General features: G+C 42.5%; 1 protein-coding gene across 4 annotated transcripts in view; it reads right to left on the bottom strand.

Moving 5' to 3' along the window:
- Positions 1–4501: 4501 nt before the first annotated feature.
- ptprnb (protein tyrosine phosphatase receptor type Nb) overlaps positions 4502–18967 on the bottom strand; it is a 67191-nt gene continuing 52725 nt past the window's right edge. For all 4 annotated transcript variants that reach the window (XM_041978379.1, XM_041978382.1, XM_041978381.1 and 1 more), the window contains 8 exons: positions 16109–16182; positions 15496–15573; positions 15286–15405; positions 15046–15212; positions 11127–11180; positions 8269–8333; positions 8067–8140; positions 4502–5235 (listed from right to left, as the gene is read on the bottom strand). In XM_041978379.1, the coding sequence (XP_041834313.1) occupies positions 5167–5235; positions 8067–8140; positions 8269–8333; positions 11127–11180; positions 15046–15212; positions 15286–15405; positions 15496–15573; positions 16109–16182 (701 nt within the window). In that variant the 3' untranslated portion in view covers positions 4502–5166. The remainder of the gene's footprint in view (positions 5236–8066; positions 8141–8268; positions 8334–11126; positions 11181–15045; positions 15213–15285; positions 15406–15495; positions 15574–16108; positions 16183–18967) is intronic.

Below are 18967 nucleotides of genomic sequence, written 5' to 3'. Positions count from 1 at the left end.
TGTTTAAACTTTTTGGGAATTGGAGATTACTACAGAAGTGTCTGAATCAACACATTGTTCTTTAGAAACTTTACCTGGAACACAGAAAATGAAATGAAAATATAATTAAGTAGAAAAATGTTTTTTTCTACTACAAAATTTGAAGGAAACCTGGCTCTGAAATGGTAAATAGACTGTACTTATACAGCACGTTTCTGGACAACATGGGGTTTGTTGTTTTGACCAAGGACACTTCAGCATGTGGTCTTATCTGAGCTACGATCATAGAATAGGAGCCTGTTTCATCTTGAAATTAGTAATCTTCCTCAGGTTAACAATTTATTAGCATTTCAAAATACAATATCATATAGGAGGATCCACATTAACAAGCCATTAATCTGATCTCAACCTCCCAGATGAGGGTCAAGAACAAAAATACAACAAGTCTGAATGATATATGGAGGGTGACTATAATAGAAGGCCGGGACAGTAATAAACTACTGGGGAGCGGCCATGGTTTAAACTTTAGCTGTCCCATTTGGAGCACAAGCTTGTTGATGGCACCACCTTCTTTCTTCTCCCAATCACTGATGGGAGCATCCTAGAAGAGAACACACCTACTTTGTCTCTTATAATCTGTGTTACCACCTGGAGAAGGTGGAGAGAATCTACAAAAGAGAATCAAGATACGTAGGTCTTTCCCTAACATGAATGCGCAAACAGATGTGATTCATGTGATTTTTTTTACATTAATAATGATCGTAAAATCATGATTGTTGTACCAAGAAAATCTGTAATCATGGCATCCCTGGTGTCAATAGATGAATTATTGCAGCTGGATTGTGTTTTTTTTTTCTCCATCAGATTGATTGTGATCTCCAGTTGACACCAACAATGATAACAGGGAACCAAACTGTCTGATGACAACAGGAAGGTGACATGTGGAGAAGCTTCAGTCATATCCAGATCATCCAGACAGGTTTGATTTCTGGCACCAGACTGGTCGCTGTTACTGGGAGGTGGAGTGGGGCGGAGCCATTTCTACTGAGTTCCACAGGAATCAAAAGGAAAGGTCAAAGTAATGATGTGTGCTTGTATACACAGTCCTGGAGTCTGCAGTGCTCTGATGAAGATGGTTATTCTGCAGAATTCAGTAGCAGAAAAACATCCTCTTTCATCTCGCGTCTCTAACAGAGTAGCTGTGTATGTGGATTATCCTGCTGGCACTCTGTCCATCTACAGTGTCTCATCTGATGCACTGAGCCATCTCCACAGCTTCAAAACCTCATTCACTGAACATCTTATTTCTGGATTTGGTCTCTGAAAAAACTTTAAAAAAAAAAACTTACAGTTTTACCCTTAGGTACGAAAATGGTACCTGACATAAAAGTGTTATAAAAATGTAATATATAATTTTCTTTCCCACTTTTTTCACATCAGATCTTCTTAACTTCTTCAGACCAAACCATAGATATAAAATATCTCTATATATGCATTTGTCATAAGAATTCCATATATTTTTTAATTGAGAAAAACACAGAATATCAAAAATATGTGTTTGTAATAGGAATCAATGGGATGAAATTAGTCTGTCCCGAGTTAGAGTGTTGGCATAATATTTGTCCCCTATTCTATACAAAAGTCTATAAAGGAAATCATGGAATTTTAAACATAAAAGAAAAAAATGGTCAAGTTTCATACAATTAGCCTTTAAACAAAAGCAGATATTGAGAATCAAAAACACAAAATAAGCAGAAAGTACATGTTTGGTCCTCGAAGTTGCCTCGAATGTTAAGGATGGAAGCTGTGATTCAGTTTCCCGATGGAGTTTCATGTTAATGTAACCCGTCAGCATAGAACACTACTATAAATCTCATATGCCACTAAAATGGGCAAATGTTCATGAGTTTGAAGGTGTTGTTTATTTTATTTTTATTTGCAGTAATCTGCTCAAGAAAAGTATTTTAGTATGATGTTGCTATGTAAAACAGCAGTTTAGAGTGACGTTTAATAGACGAGCTGACTTTTCCCAGTGCACAGTGAACGTGCATGGAGGCAAAGACCAGCTCTGTCTTTTCTGAGCATGTGGTGAAGTGCACAGAGAAAACTGCAGAGAGTTTCTGGTTCTTTCTTGTTCTGAATTAAGAAACTTTCACCTGTTAGCTGCCTGGATTACGTCTGTGTTGCTGTTATTTGTTGAGTCAAACAGTTGAATGTTGGTCATGATTAAGATGCTAATGGCTAGTGCTGTAATTAAGCTAGCATCACGTATTAACTCTTAAGAGCAAACCTTTTTTTTGTATAAAGTTTTTAAGGTGTTAACAAAAGCCACTGTAATGTATATTCTTTCTCTGAATTGTTTCTGTGTTAAGCTCTGAATACACTGGTGCATATATTGTTAAATTTCAGCACACTCATTTTGCCTTTATTTTCCCATGTGGCACTGTGCAGTAGCCATCTAGAGATCCAAGAAGCCCTGTATTTGGTTGTTCCTGGTAAGAATGTTCACACCAGAAGGAGTGATGGGAATCTGGCACTGTGTGGTAACAGGATGCGATAAAAAATGCAGGATACCTGCATCCAAAGAAAAAATAAATGAATAAATGGCTGACTGCTGAATATTGACTCAAAACAGTAGCCCTGTTCAATAAGACAGCCTTTTGTTAGCATTTATATTATTTTCATTATTAACTGAGTGACACAGCTGTAAAATGTGCTGGTCATACAGCCAGATTGATCAGATATCTACCCAGTGTCAAAATAAAACAAAGGGATGTTTTCTCTAAATCACTGGTGCTGTGCTGTGTCTCTAACCAGGTGGTTGACAGGAAAGGGTGTAGGGGCGGGTCTAGAAAAGTTCTTATGAGGGGGCCAGACTTTTTCATGAGATTTTAGTAAATAATTAGCTGATATTACAGCTTAAATGGTAAATAGTCTGTATTTATATAGCGCTTTACAATATACATCACATTCACCCATTCACACACATTCACACACTGGTGGTGGAAGCTGCTATGCAAGGCGCTCGACCACGACCCATCAGGAGCAACTTGGGGTTCGGTGTCTTGCTCAGGGACATCTTGACATGAGCTTGACGTGCGGAGGATCGAATTTTGAAAAACAAACAGCCAATGGCATCTTTCCATGTTACTTCTGCTACAGTCATGGTGAAGATTTATAATTCTCAGTCATGGTGAAGATTTATAATTCTGTCACTGAGTGATGCTTTAACTTAATTATCATATATTATTTCAGCCTGTGACTTGAAGTCAAGTCGGATTTATTGATCACTGATGACTGGATCAGCTGCATCCGTTGCTGGCTTGACTGTAGGCATCCCAGAACAGCTACTGGTTGTTTGACCCAATTATTGAAGCTCTTTTCTGTTTTCACTATATTTGTGAATTTTTTTAAGCATTGGGGTAAGGCAGCTTTTTATAGTCATTTGAGACAGAGTTTGATGGGTAACGTTTAATCAATAAATTTATAAGACATATTGTCTATTTTTTCCCCCTACAAACATTTCATATTTAATAAGTGTTTAAGTAAAACATTGCTATAAAGTATTCTGTTCATGAGTACACTAACATAGTGTTTTGTTTATTATTATTATTATTAACTAGGTGTCAGAATTAAATAAATAAATTCTTTTTAACACTGAAATTCCTTACAAGTCTTCACTGTGCTTGTAGTAATTATTTATATGAATAAATTAATGGTGTTACATAAATCTTATGCTTATTTGAATAAATAAAGCAAGTTAATTTTGAAGAACAGTTCGAGATTTTGTGTAATTTCTTAACACTGTGAGTGTGTTATTTATCTTATAAAGTAAAAGTTTAGTAACAATCATTAGTGTCTATCACGTTTTACTATAAAGGTCAAATCAACAGAGTTAAATTAACACTGACTCCAGTGTAACATTAACAATGTACAGGGCCATATCTTCACTGACTTGGAGTTAAAATTGACTAAGTGTTGCATCAACACTGCAGAATTTACCGCGTGAACTGTGTACCAAACCATGTAGCCATACTGTAGCTGATGACGCTACCAAGAACAGCATTATAGAACGTGAGCATGACCTCAGGCCGGACCCCAAACAGCCCGAGTCTGCGTAAGTCAATTACAACTTCGAAAACTTTATTTTTGGATATTAAAAGCCTTACGTGTGAGGACCTTGTTGTAGTCACATGGAGTTTTACTATTACCAGTTTCTTATATTGCTGTACCATAACAAGAAATCTGGTGCTACCAAAGATCAGTGGTTAACGCGGTTATTGTTATAATCTTTTGCACATTTTAAAATTGTGTAAATTTCTGTAAATGTTTGACGTGAAGCTATCTTTTCAAAATGAGCTCATATTTTCCATGAAATGTTAAAATGTCTGTGTTCTACTGGAAATAAAATGTGAACTGATGATATTCGCAGCTCTACTGAAGCTCTGGAACCATGTCAGCATGAATCCATGGAAAAGTAAAAAGTTGTAAAATCACAGAGTCACAGAGTTGTTGCAGCACGTAAAAACCAAGAAATTTATTATAGGACTCACAGATACAAAATAGCATTTTTTTTTTTTTTTTACATTTCATTTTCTGTTTTGCTTGAGGTAAACAACAACAAACCAGAGACAGAACGTCTTCCGAATGGCACACAGTCAAACAAATATTTATCTGTTTCTGCAGGGTTAGTTGTGTGAAGGGGATGCAGCAGGAGGTGGACATTCAGTTTCATCTTTTAAGGACTCTGAGCTTTCTGAAATTTTAAAGTCGTTCCAATATGCAAGTGTTTTGTTTTATTTAGCTTCCTCTATAAGTCTGAAATCAACAGCAACACAAGTTCAACCAGACAGAGAAGGAAGAAAAGAAGGTTAACACGGCATAGGGAAGAAAAATGTGATGTTTAAAGGTTTGTGGTGCATTCACATGCAGTCAGAAGAGAAGAGTTCATGGTAATATTTTTTTAATATTCTAAACCAATTAACAACACAATTCCCCATTCTGATAACTCCCTGTTGTTTCTTTTTTCTTTTAAAACATCATATCTGAGCTATACATAAGCCTTCTTTTGTAATGTTGTGAGGTTCATAGTTTCAGCTGGTGTGCAGAAAGAAGCACCACTCTTCATCAGCACAGCGAAAAGAAAGGTCTGAGTACGGGGCTTCAGTCCGTCACACGGTGATTTCACTAGGGCAAAGCTTTGAGAATGGCGTTCACTTCCTCGGCGACCGCTGTCAGCGCAAACTCAAACTGGTCCTGGGAACAACGAGTAAGATTGAATCACAAAGCTTTACCATTAGACCAACACAGGTTAGACCAACACAGGTTCTGTCCTCTCAGCTGTTAGGGCTGAACATAGGTGGCAAATATACACAGTTAAGATGTTGGCCGGCCTATTTTTGACTTTCACCACCACCAGGGGGCAGCACTCCAAATATGCAGCAACTTGATATGCATGTGTCTCTTGGTTTTGCCTTTCGTGTTTCTGGTTTTTGTGTTGAATTTTGGTTTAAAAATGTTTTCGTTTTGGTCAGAACTAATGACACTTATTCACCATATATCCCCCTACAACGTGGGACCAGACAGGGCTGTCCTCTGTCACCATTACTTTTTGCCCTGGCAATGGAGCGTTAGCTGCTACTTTGAGACAGTGCACTGTCATCGAAGAGATTCTTAGAGACAATCAGGAACACAAAATATCCCTATATGCAGATGATGTCCTCTTGTATATATCAGACACATCTATTCCACATATTATTGGTATCCTTGAAGTCTTTAGCAGTTTTCAGGGTACAAATTGAATCTTAGCAAGAGCGAGCTTTTTCCCATCACTGAGCCTGCCTGTCACCTCCCGCTTCACTCCCTGCCTTTTAAAGTGACAAATGATAAGTTCAATTATCTTGGTGCATCACCAAGTTTTATTCTCAACTCTCGAAAGCCAGCTTCACCCCACTTGTTAAAAGTAGTCTTACTCGCTGGTCTACTCTGCCTCTCTCCTTAGTTGGATGAATTAGCATAATTAAAATGAATATCCTTCCCAAATTCCTATTTTTGTTTTAGTGTATCCCTTGCTTCCTTACCAAGACATTTTCACTAGGCTTGATAGTCTTATTTAATCTTTTATTTGGAAGAACAAGGCACCCAGGATCAGGAAATTGTTTTTGCAAAGACCCAAAATAGATTGTGGGATGGCGTTGCCAAATTTTCAAATTTATTATCGGGCTGCCAACATAAACAGCTTATTGTACTGGCGATGGGACACACCCTCCAAAGACCTACCTGGCTGGTTGCAAGCTGAATCCAGCTCCTGCTGTTCTGTCTCGCTGTCAGCTCTCCTGTGCTCCTCTATTCCCCTACTCTCATCTCAGGCATTTCAGAACCCAGTCGTATGCCATTCCCTGAAAATCTGGTCTCAGTTCCGGAAACAATATTGGCTGGCCTCCCTGTCAGTTTATTGCCTTGTCACAGCCAACCATTTGTTTCCGGCCTCTCTTCTAGATGAAGCATTCAGTTTGGGGCAGAAGAACGGGATTTTACATGTTAAGATGCTATACAGGAATGGAATTTTCATGTCTTTTGATCAGGCCAGAGAAAAATTCTCGTTACCTGCACATTATTTTTCAGTTATCTACAAGTTTTCTACATTATCTACATTATCTACATTTTACTCAGTTTCCCTTAATACCACCAAACTCACCACTTGATTCTATACTGGAAATTTCACCTGAGGGGAATGGAACGATGTCACGGTTGTACACTACAATATTTGAGATGGAGGACTCCTCATTATCCATAATAAAAGATCATTAGGAAGGGGATATAGATACAAATATATCTGATGAACAATGGGCTGACATACTTCACAGGATTCAGTCTTAATCCATCTGTGCAAGGCATAGGCTCCATATGTTCAAAGTTAAACTGTCAAGAATATTTCCTGATGTTAATCCCACTTGTGATTGATGTCAACAAGAACCCACCACTCTGTACCACATGCTTTGGTCATGTTCCAGTTTAACAGCAATTTATTCAGCAGTTTGTGGAGTTACCATTAGCCCACGCCCCTTCATTGGGCTCTTTGGTGTGTTGACAAATAACATTTCCTCAGAAAGCTGCAACTGAGCTGCATAGCCCACTCTTTCCTTCTGGCACGTCAACTTATTCTTTTGAATTGGAAAGGTGACCACTCCCCTTCTTTTGGTAGATGGATCTGTGATGGTATCTTATTTTTGAAAATAGAAAAAATGAGATGTACACTGAATGGCTCTGTTTGAGTTAACATGGCGTCCCTTTATCTCCCATGTGGAACAGTTTAAAATGCATCCTGACTATATAAGATGTTTTACATTTGTTTTCTAGAATAAACACTGTGGACTCTTTGGTTGTATGTTTTTTTTTATTTATTGATTCATTTTTATTATTATGTTATTTTTGTATTTGTATCGTGTCAGGTTTTGATGGTTTGCTTTCTATGTAAAACAAAAAGTTCAATAGATATACAGTGACTAAAAAAATGTTGTTTTCATGTCTCTTTCTTTAAGTTTTCTAGCTTCTTCCTTATTCAGGCTGTCTGCCATTTCCAGTTAACAATATCATTGAGCCATGCAAAGCATCAGCTCCACAGGCTCTGTGTTGGTTTTAGAGGATTGCACTCCTGTCTCTCTGCTTTAAAGATATATTGAGAGCTACACAAAGTGGTACCTCTGTAACAGTATGAAAGTTGTGTAGTTCATCAGTAGGTAGCAGTATGGGCTACTTACTGAAAGCTTGAATTAACTCTATCTACCTCTCTGCTGTTTACAATTAACCTTGAGAAATGGATTCTCACTAGGTTTGCCATATGTTTGTATCAGTCAGTGTCCAATACTGGCAGCTACAGATGGGTTGCAGGTGTAACAGGAGCTAAAGATGGCAGCTAATATTCAGGGATTTTGTTGGGTTTACAGTACTTTGTTGATGTGATTGGTTAGAGTCCATTCAGAGTACAGAGGTTTCACCCAGTATTTGTTTTTGCTTCTATAGAGATGGCTGTGTGTATAAAACCATGTGGTACATCAGGTTAGAGAACCAAACTGGTCTTAAATTACCTTGGTGCGCACCATCCCGGGCCTTTGGTCTCGGACGTGCTCCAGTGTTGCAGCAATGTCAATCTCCTTCACGCCTGCCAGAAAGCACAGTTCCCACAGTTCTCAAACAAAAGTTTTAAATGTATTTTTGTAAAATATTTTTAGCAAATTATTTATAAGCACAAAGCCACACAGACTATACTCATACACCAAAACCCCTCACCTTTAGCCATGCGGTTCAGAACCATATCAATCAGGATGTAAGTCCCAGTGCGGCCTGTACCGTCGCTATGGGAACACAAGACAAAAGTGAAACTTGCTCTCTCACCTAATGATAATCATAAGCCAACTAAACTAAAGCCAAAAATAAGGACATTTACAAACTGATCTCACAGTTTAATCTTAAACTCAGGTCAAGTAGATGAGAAAGCGGGTTGGGATTGATCCTGCGCTAATGAGACGGTTTAGTATGAATGAATGAATGAATTTATTGTCATGTTGACTCTTTCCACCGTAGCCTCGTTGATGGAAAGGGGGTCGTGTTCCTCCCTCTGCCTCCTCCGGACGATAATAAGGCCGGCATCTGATCATGAGGTGCTCCAGGTCCGGAGTACAGCCCATAGAAATAATTCCCATATCTGAGCACCACTTGTTGTTCAGCATGAAACAGACACCACCTCCCTTGCTCTTTCCTTAATGTATAGTCCGGTCCAGCCGATAAACCGAGAGTCCCACGGGAACAATGGCATAGTCTGGGATCGAGGGGTTGAGCCAAGTTTCCGTTAAAGCAAAAACGTTACAGGTTTTAATCTCCCGTTGAAATGCCATCCCGCTCCGAAGTTCATCCAACTTGTTGTCCAATGACTGAACATTTGCCAGAAGAATATTAAACACCATGGCCACAGCAACAAGTTATTTTCCTTGTCTTTCTGGGAGGAGTTTGAAGAGGCCATGGAGAATTACTCTTTGCAGATGATGTGGTTTTGTTGGTTTCATTGAGCCGTGAGCTGAAGCAAATTGCAGCCGATTGTGAAGCAGCTGGGATGAGAATCTAAGACCATAGTCCTCAGCCGGAAAAGGGTGGAGTGCTTTCTCCGGGTTGGGAATGAGGTCCTGCCCCAAGTGGAGGAGTTCACATATCTAGGGGTCTTGTTCACAAGTGAGCGAAGGATGGAGCGGGAGATGGACAGGCGGATTGGTGCGGCGTCTGCAGTGATGCGGACTCTGCATCGGTCTGTCGTGGTGAAGAAAGAGCTGTGCCAAAAGGCAAGGCTCTACGATTTACCGGTCGATCTACGTTCCTGCCATACACTGTATGTAAAAGATGGGCGGAGCCTCTGTGACGTCACCCGTAGGTTTCTGAAGAGCTAAATTGAAGCTCAATGGGCGGTTTCCACTCTTGCCATCTTGACAGCGTCATGCATGTTGTCATTCCCGGAAAATATAAAAATCGGCAAAGAGGCAGAGCTGAGAGGGGGGCTGTGAGCATGGGGGTGGACGATTGACACCCATCAAACACCGAGCTGCCTGTAGCTAAGAGCTAACCAAGCTAACCCGAAGCTACTGGTAGCTAACCAGCTAACGGAGGCAGGCGGGTTAAAGCTAAGGCACGCTGTTAGCTGGCTAAAAAACGCGGTTGTGCTGCACTCTCTCTTCTTGCTGCAGATATTGTATACCTGTTAATCAAAAGAACACGCCCCTAATTATGCTGAATTTCAAGATTAAATAACATCCAAATGAATGAGTTAGAAAAAATTCACCCCCCTCACAGTTGTCATGAAGGTAAACTTGAAGTATTAATCCTAAAATGGATTTTTGTAGCAGGCTTTAAACAAGTTTATTTCTGCTGTGAAGTAACACAGGGAGTCTATGGAGATGTGCTCTGTTTTGGAGCTCCTAGTGGATGAGGGGGGAACTGCAATTTTTTTACACTTCCGCATAGGCTTCACATTTTACAGCCTGAGGTTGACAGTTGGTTCATACCATCACCTATGGTCACGAGCTGTGGGTAGTGACCGAAAGAGAACAAGAGCACAAATATAAGTGCTGAAATGAGTTTTCTCCACAGGGTGGCCGGGCTCTCCCTTAGAGATAGGGTGAGAAGCTCGGTGAGCCGGGAGGGGCTCAGAGTAGAGCTGCTGCTCCTCCACATCGAGAGGAGCCAGATGAGGTGGCTCGGGCATCTGGTTAGGATGCCTCCTAGATGCCGCCCTGGTGAGGTGTTCCGGGTACGTCCCACCGGAAAGAGGCCCCAGAGAAGACCCAGGACACGCTGGACAGACTACATCTCTCGGCTGGCCTGGGAACGCCTCGGGATTCCTTCAGGTGAGCTGGTGAATGTGGCCGGGGAGAGGGAAGTCTGGGTTTCCCTGCTTAGGCAGCTGCCCCATCAACCTGACTCCGGATAAGCGTCAGATAATGGATGGGTGGCATTGAGCAGAACTCCATAGGCTGTTAGATCCATTTAATCTGAGTCAAGTGTGTTGGCGCATGGATACATTGAAAACATGCAGAATTGTGGCTGATTTTACACACCCCTTGAAGCCCGACCCCCCAAAAATATTTCTTTTTTTGTCTGAAATCTTTATTTGACTCTTTAACTAAATGTAAAATATATATATACATATATATATATATATATGTATATATATATTTACGATTTATTACCGTGTGATATGTCAAAATTATTGTAGCGCAATAGACAAGTGCAGAAGACAAGTATCAGATTGTGTACAACAGGGTTTTGAGCAAAGTTTTTACCATAAAGTGATGCAAAAGGTCTCAGAAACTGTACCAAATATGATAGATGGCATTAAAGAGGTTAAATGTTCATTTTTCAGAAACATTAAGATTTATTCTGATCAAAAAAAACAATAAACTGTAAAATTAAATCCACTTGAACTTTGCTTTAAAAGTTAGGGAAGAAGACATGAACCCAATGTAAGGACACTTTCAAACTTCATTAAATATTCACCTCATGTGGAAAGTTCTCTGCCATTACCTTTAATTTTTTAAATGTGTGGAATTTTGTAAACAGAAGTTATAAATATAATGACATGTTATATTGTATTTATATTTTACCTGCAGTGCACAATGATGGGGCAGGATCGTCCTCGGTAGCACTTATTCACCTTCCTGGGGGAAAAAAAACAGAAAGAAAATGGTTAATAATAATGCATATAATTATTATGAATAGTGAAAATAGAAAGTCCATTCTGGATGAAAAGTTACTACGAGGAAAAAACACAAACAGAAATATGCATTTATAGAAAGGCAAATAAAATACAGAAGCCATAAGTTCAAACTTTGATCTTACTGAAGAATAAATCTGAATTAGTTGCTGAAGATGTTGAGATAATTAAAATTTTCAATGTATTAATTATTTTGAAATCGATGGATGGATGGATGGATGGATGGATGGATGGATGGATGGATGGACGGATGGATGGACGGACGGACGGATGGATGGGTGGACGGATGGGTGGGTGGATGGATGGACGGATGGACAGATGGATGGATGAATAGACGAATGGATGGATGGATGGACGAATGGATGGATGGATGGACGAGTGGACGGATGAATGGATAGACGAATGGATGGATGGATGGATGGATGGATGGACGGATGGATGGATAGATGAATGGACGAATGGATGGATAGACGAATGGACGGACGGATGGATGGACGGATGAATGGATACACTGTGTGCAGAATTATTAGGCAAATGAGTATTTTGATCACATCATCCTCTTTATGCATGTTGTTCTACTCCAACCGGTACAGGCTTGAAAGCCTACTACCATTAAGAATATCAGATGATGTGCATCTCTGTAATGAGAAGGGGTGTGGTCTAATGACATCAACACCCTATATCAGGTGTGCATAATTATTAGGCAACTTCCATTCCTTTGGCAAAATGGGTCAGAAGAGAGATTTGATGGATTCTGAAAAGTCAAAAATAGTGAGATGTCTTGCAGAGGGATGCAGCACTCTTAAAATTGCCAAGCTTTTGAGGCGTGATCATCGAGCAATCAAGCGTTTCATTCAAAATAGTCAACAGGGTCGCAAGAAGCGTGTTGAAAAAACAAGGCGCAAAATAACTGCCCATGAACTGAGGAAAATCAAGCGTGAAGCTGCCAAGATGCCATTGGCCACCAGTTTTGCCATATTTCAGAGCTGCAACATCACTGGAGTGCCAAGAAGCACAAGGTGTGCAATACTCAGGGACATGGCCAAGGTAAGGAAGGCTGAAAAACGACCACCACTGAACAAGACACACAAGATAAAACGTCAAGACTGGGCCAAGAAATATCATAAGACTGATTTTTCTAAGGTTTTATGGACTGATGAAATGAGAGTGAGTCTTGATGGGCCAGATGGATGGACCCGTGGCTGGATCAGTACAGGGCAGAGAGCTCCACTCCGACTCAGACGCCAGCAAGGTGGAGGTGGGATACTGGTATGGGCTGGTATCATCAAAGATGAGCTTGTGGGACCTTTTCGGGTTGAGGATGGAGTCAAGCTCAACTCCCAGTCCTACTGCCAGTTTCTGGAAGACACCTTCTTCAAGCAGTGGTACAGGAAGAAGTCAGCATCGTTCAAGAAAAACATGATTTTCATGCAGGACAATGCTCCATCACACGCATCCAAGTACTCCACTGTGTGGCTGGCCAGAAAAGGTCTAAAAGAAGAAAAAATAATGACATGGCCTCCTTGTTCACCTGATCTTAACCCCATAGAGAACCTGTGGTCCCTCATCAAATGTGAGATCTACAGGGAGGGAAAACAGTACACCTCTCTGAACAGTGTCTGGGAGGCTGTGGTTGCTGCTGCACGCAATGTTGATCGTGAACAGATCAAGACACTGACAGAATCTATGGATGGCAGCTTTTGAGTGTCCTCGCAAAGAAAGGTGGTTATATTGGTCACTGATTTGTTTTTGTTTTGTTTTTGAATGCCAGAAATGTATATTTGTAAATTTTGAGTTGTTATATTGGTTTCCCTGGTGAAAATAAATAAGTGAAATGGGTATAAATTTGGTTTTTGTTAAGTTGCCTAATAATTATGCACAGTAATAATCACCTACACACACAGATATCCTCCTAAGATACTAAAACTAAAAAAGCCCCACTCCAACTTCCAAAATTATTCAGCTTTGATATTTATGAGTCTTTTGTGTTCATTGCGAACATAGTTGTTGTTCTATAATAAAATGAATCCTCAAAAATACAACTTGCCTAATAATTCTGCACACCCTGTAGACGAATGGATGGATGGATGGACGGATGGATGGATGAGTGGTCGAGTCGGGTCCAGAGTTTACTGGAAGATTTCCACGGGTTGGGTTTAGTGATCATCCTAACGGGTTCGGGCGGGTCCGGGTTGGTGAAACTGAACCCGTGCAGGACTCTGCAGAGACCAACTCGGCTACATTGTCTGTACATGCCTCTGTACAGCAGGAGGAGCCACAAAGCTCATGTTAACATTTGTGCTCTCCTTTTTCTCCGTCTCCTTTCATTCATCAGTTGTGCATCATTTTATCGGTCAGAGGGGGCAAGTACGTCCAAACTGATGGAAAGACCTGAAGCATGGATTTCATCTGTAAATACTACGTGACGCCATGTTATCCTCTGTGCATGTGTGTTGCTTTAGGGCCGCATACCATTCACACTTGAAAATGTGAAGTCCTGCAGTGTGAACATAACCTCATACGGTAAATACGGTGGATTACCACCAAACTTTAACCCAACATCACAAAGGTTTTAATTCCAGGTACAGTAAAAAAAGAATTTGTCGTGGTGTTATATACTAACACAGAGAGAAAGGTCAAAGGTTAAATCTGTTTTTTTAAACTCTTTAACTAACATAAAACCTGCTGAGTTTAGCATCAAAAACAGCTACAGCTTTGGAGCATCAGCATATAAAACACTGAAAAACAGAACTGTTGTCGACACTTTCCCAGAACGGGAAGGTGTGTCCAAAGCTGTGACTGTGAATAGAAAATTTAAAATCCAAGATCATGTATTTATGTAAAAAAAAAACAAAACAAGGAAACCACTAAAATGTGGTCATCACACTCTTCTCAGAACCCATGTTCTACACCCACTTTGGTGAAAAGGCCCTAGATAAACGTGTGTGCCCCTTTAAGACCTGTCACAGTGTACTGAGTATTAGGCTACATGATTGGTTCATATGTATCTTGGGTAGCCAATGACAATACTCCTTTTAGCAGGTCTACGTGCAATATGGCCAGAGCATGCCAAGTGTAAAACGTTGTTCTTCCTCAGTCAGTTCCCCTTGTTTTGAGCGTGAGTTAATGAAACTAAAGTAACTTCTCCAAACATTTATTGTAAGAAATGGGCCTATAGTTCACCGAATTTATGTTATTTCATGTACTGAGCTATAATTTGAATTGAATCTAAGAAGAATTATGTAAAGAATGTTAATGTAAGGTTAAGTTCTGGTCACTTAGTGCCCTCTGCTGGACTACATGAATACAGCGGTGACTATTTTGTACTTATCGTTCTGGCTATGTTGTTGATTGCATTCATTCTTTCTTGTTGTAGACCACACTTAGTTACAACTAGAGTTCAGTAATGAGAATTGAAATGGAACTGAACTGCCCGTGGTGGCTGAAAACTGGAACCTTGTAGTTCACGAACGTCGGAACACACTTATACCATTGCAGGGTTAAGAACCGACTGGAGCCTATCCCAGATTACTCCCTGAATGGAGAACCAGTCACTAACACAACCACCCACCCCTACGGAGAACTTAGAACAAGCTTTTGGACTGTAGGAGGAAGCCAGAGGACCCAGAAAATCCATACATCACAGGGAGAACATACACCGAGCAACAAGGTTGGAACCAGAACCCTTCTTGCTGTGAAGCCTATGGTGCTAACACACCACCATGCAGCTGCTCTGATAACACTCTGCTTCATTTCAGATCAGCTTTAGTAAAAATGACATTGTGTGTTAATGAAGGTGTAGTCAGTACCTGCGGAAGTCCAGCAGGGGGCGGGTGGAGGTGGGGATGCCCTGTGCCGGCCAGCTCAGGAAGTGGAACTGCGTGAGCGTGCGAGTCTCCTGGGTTTGCACGTTCTTCAGGTAGAAACTACGCACCAGGAAGTCGTTACACCAGATGTGCTCGGACACCAAGTTGACCTGGAGGAACACGCAGGAAAACAATGAAACCACCATCCCAGTCTCACGCTGGTACTTTCTCGTAAACACACACCTCATAGATGTGGTAGAGGGAAGACCCTTCATCAGGCCAGTAGCGATCGCACTGTTTTTCTCCATCTTCCACCAGAGCTGTCATCATCACGATCACGGTGCAGCCGTTCTCCCAAACCATCTACTCAACAACAAAATGAGGGTTAAATGTGTCTCTACAAGCCATTTATTTGTTTTTACATTTGAAACTTGGGTTGTTTTTCATTCAGACCTGCCAGAAGTCAGAGATTGTGTGTGACAGGGGGCCCTGGGTGGCGATGTAAGCCGGCATCCGGGGGTCATGTTCAATCTGCACACAGGTGGAGAATGAGATGAGGAGGTTTCGAGGTGAGAGGGATCCTGACACCTGGACGTCTCTCTGGGGCGACTTGTATGCTTTCCTTCTTCCCAGCTGACTGGGAACAACTGCCATCTTGTGCCATACTCCAAGATGAAGGAATTATACTCCTTTACACTTAGGACTCTTCTTGGGACCAACAGCCAATCAGATAAAGTGTCTCATAACTACAGACTCATTAGCATAATTAGACTTGTGCAGGTGTTTGTTTCAGAAATACCAAAGTTACAATGAAAATTTTTTTAAAGAAAATCCAGTAGTTTTGGATCCATCACATCCATTAGAGCTGGGGTGTCGAACTCTTGCAGGTTTTAGATGTTTCCCTGCTTCAACACACCTGATTCAAATGAACAGGTTGACAGGCTTGTGCAGAGCTTAAACTTTGGAGGTAATTCATTTAACCTGAATCAAGTTTAATAAAACAGGAAAACATCTAAAACCTGCAGGACAGAGTTAGAGATCTCTGCATTGAAGGCTACAAACTCACAATGGTGCTGGCGTTGATGTAGTCGGACCGTGAAGGGTTGATTTCCGCTTTCAGCTTCACTCTGGAGTGGTCATCTGCAGGATGCAGTTCACATGTAGCACTTTTAAAATAAGCCAATAAGATCATTCATACAATCATATGATCACTACAAGTCATCGTCTCAGCGTCTGTTGTATAATATGTATATATATATATATATATATATGCACCACTTGTACACACACCAACATAATCATTTCTGAAACAAAGAGAGCACAAAAGAAAGACAGAAACAATAAGAAAAAGAAAAAAGAATAAAAATAAAAAAGGAGGACAGAAGAAAGAAAAAGGTTGGAATAATAAATAGATGGATGAATAAAAATGAAGTGAACACATACAGACATACACAAAGAAGGCAAAAAGACTCTAGCACCTCAGGGGTTAACATAGGTAGGTACCATTTAGACCAGTGGTTCCCAACCTGTTCCTCCCTGAGCCGCCACCTTATCGTGGTGGAGGAGTTTCTGCGTCCTGACAATCCTAGCAGCTATGTTGTCGGGGGCTCATGCCCCTGGTAGGGTCACCCATGGCAAACAGGTGTCTAAGGGAGGGACCAGACGAAGTGCAGCTCAAATCACCCCTATGATGATGAGAAAGCAAGGACCAAGGTTTACCTTGCCCAGACGTGGGTCACCGGGGCCCCCCTCTGGAGCCAGGCCTGGAGGTGGGGCATGGAGGCGAGCGCTTGGTGGCCGGCCTTTGCCCATGGGGCCCGGTTGGGCTCAGCCCGAAAGGGTGACATGGGCCTCCCCTCCTGTGGGCTCACCACCTGCAGGAGGGGCCATAGGGGTCGGGTGCAGGGTGAGCTGGGCGGCTGCCAGAGGCGGGGACCCTGGCGGTCTGATCCTCGGCTGCAAAAGCTAGCTCTAGGGACGTGGAATGTCACCTCTCTGGCGGGGAAGGAGCCTGAGCTGGTGCGCGAGGTTGAGCGGTTCCGGCTACATATAGTTGGACTCACCTTGACGCACGGCTTGGGCTCTGGAGCCATTGCCCTTGAGAGGGGCTGGACCCTCTTCCATTCTGAGAGGCGCCGAGCAGGTGTGGGCATGTTCATTGGCACCTGTACTTTGGGGTTTACCCCTGTGGACGAAAGGGTAGCCTCCCTCCGCCTTCGGGTGGGGGGACGGGTCCTGACTATTGTTTGTGCTTATGCACCCAATGGCAGTTCAGAGTACCCACCCTTTTTGGACTGGTCCTTGGAGGGGGTGTTGGAGAGAACTCCTTCTGGGGACTCCCTTGTTCTGCTGGGGGACTTCAATGCTCACGTGGGCAATGACAGCAAGACCTGGAGGGGCGTGATAGGGAGGAATGGCCCCCCGTTCTAAATCCGAGTGGTATTTTGTTGGTGGACTTCTGTGCTCGTCGTGGACTGTCCATAACGAACACCTTGTTCAGACATAAGAGTGTCCACATGTGCATTTGGCACCAGGACACTCTAGGCCGCAGTTCGATGATCGACTTTGTAGTTGTGTGGTCGGCCTTGCGGCTGCATGTTCTGGACACTTGGGTGAAGAGAGGGGCGGAGCTGTCAACTGATCACCACCTGGTGGTGAGTTAGCTCAGATGGTGGGGGAGGATGCCGTTCAGGCCTGGCAGACCCAAGCATGTTGTGAGGGTCTTCTGGGAACGTCTGGCGGAGTCCCCTGTCAGAGAGAGTTTCAACTCACATCTCCGGCAGAGCTTCAACCATGTCCCGGGTGAGGCGGGGGACACTGAGTCCGAGTGGGCTGTGTTCCATGCCTCTATTGTCGAGGCGGCCAGCCACAGCTGTGGCCGTAAGGTCGTCGGCGCCTGTCGTGGCGGTAACCCCTGAACTCGTTGGTGGACACCGGCAGTAAGGGATGGCGTCAAGCTAAAGAAAGAGTCCTATCAGGCCTTTTTGGCCTGTGGGACTCCAGAGACAGCTGATGGGTATCAGCGGGCTAAGCGGAGTGCGGCTTCTGCGGTCACTAAGGCAAAAACTCGGGCATGGGAGGAGTTTGGAGAGACCATGGAGAATGACTTCCAGACGGCTTCAAGGAGATTCTGGTCCACCATCTGGTGGCACAGGAGGGGAAATCAGTGCTCCATCAACACTGTGTACAGTGGGGATGGGGGGCTGCTGACCTCAACTCGGGACATTGTGAGGCGGTGGAGGGAATACTTCGAAGACCTTCTCAATCCCATCAACACGTCTTCCAATGAGGAAGCAGAGTCTGGGGTAGCTGGTGCTGGCTCTCCTATCTCTGGGGCTGAGGTCACTGAGGTGGTTAAAAAGCTCCTTGGTGGCAGGGCCCCGGGGGTGGATGAGGTCCGCCCAGAGCTCCTTAAGGCTCTGGATGCTGTAGGGCTGCCTTGGCTGACACGCCTCTGCAGCATCGCGTGGACATCAGGGACAGTTCCCCTGGACTGCCAGACTGTGGTGGTGGTCCCCCTCTTCAAAAAGGGTGGGTGTGCTCTAACTACAGGGGATCACACTCCTCAACCTCCCCGATAAGGTCTATTTAGGGGTGCTGGAGAGGAGGGTCCGTCGGATAGTCGAACCTCGGATTCAGACAGACAGACAGACAGACAGACAGACAGACAGACAGACAGACAGACAGACAGACAGACAGACAGACAGACAGACAGACAGACAGACAGACAGACAGACAGATAGATAGATAGATAGATAGATAGATAGATAGATAGATAGATAGATAGATAGATAGATAGATAGATAGATAGATAGATAATTTATTGATCCCGAGGGAAATTCAAGCATCCAGTAGCATATACATACATTAAAGGTTAGTACTTGACATTAGGGGTTAGTACTTAAGCATAACTAGACTAATTCAA

The sequence above is a fragment of the Melanotaenia boesemani genome, chromosome 24 (assembly GCF_017639745.1).
Source record: "Melanotaenia boesemani isolate fMelBoe1 chromosome 24, fMelBoe1.pri, whole genome shotgun sequence".
In the NCBI taxonomy this organism is placed as follows: Eukaryota; Metazoa; Chordata; class Actinopteri; order Atheriniformes; family Melanotaeniidae; genus Melanotaenia; species Melanotaenia boesemani.
Note: the sequence above shows the minus strand (reverse complement) of the source record. Positions and strands in the feature narration are given on the sequence as shown.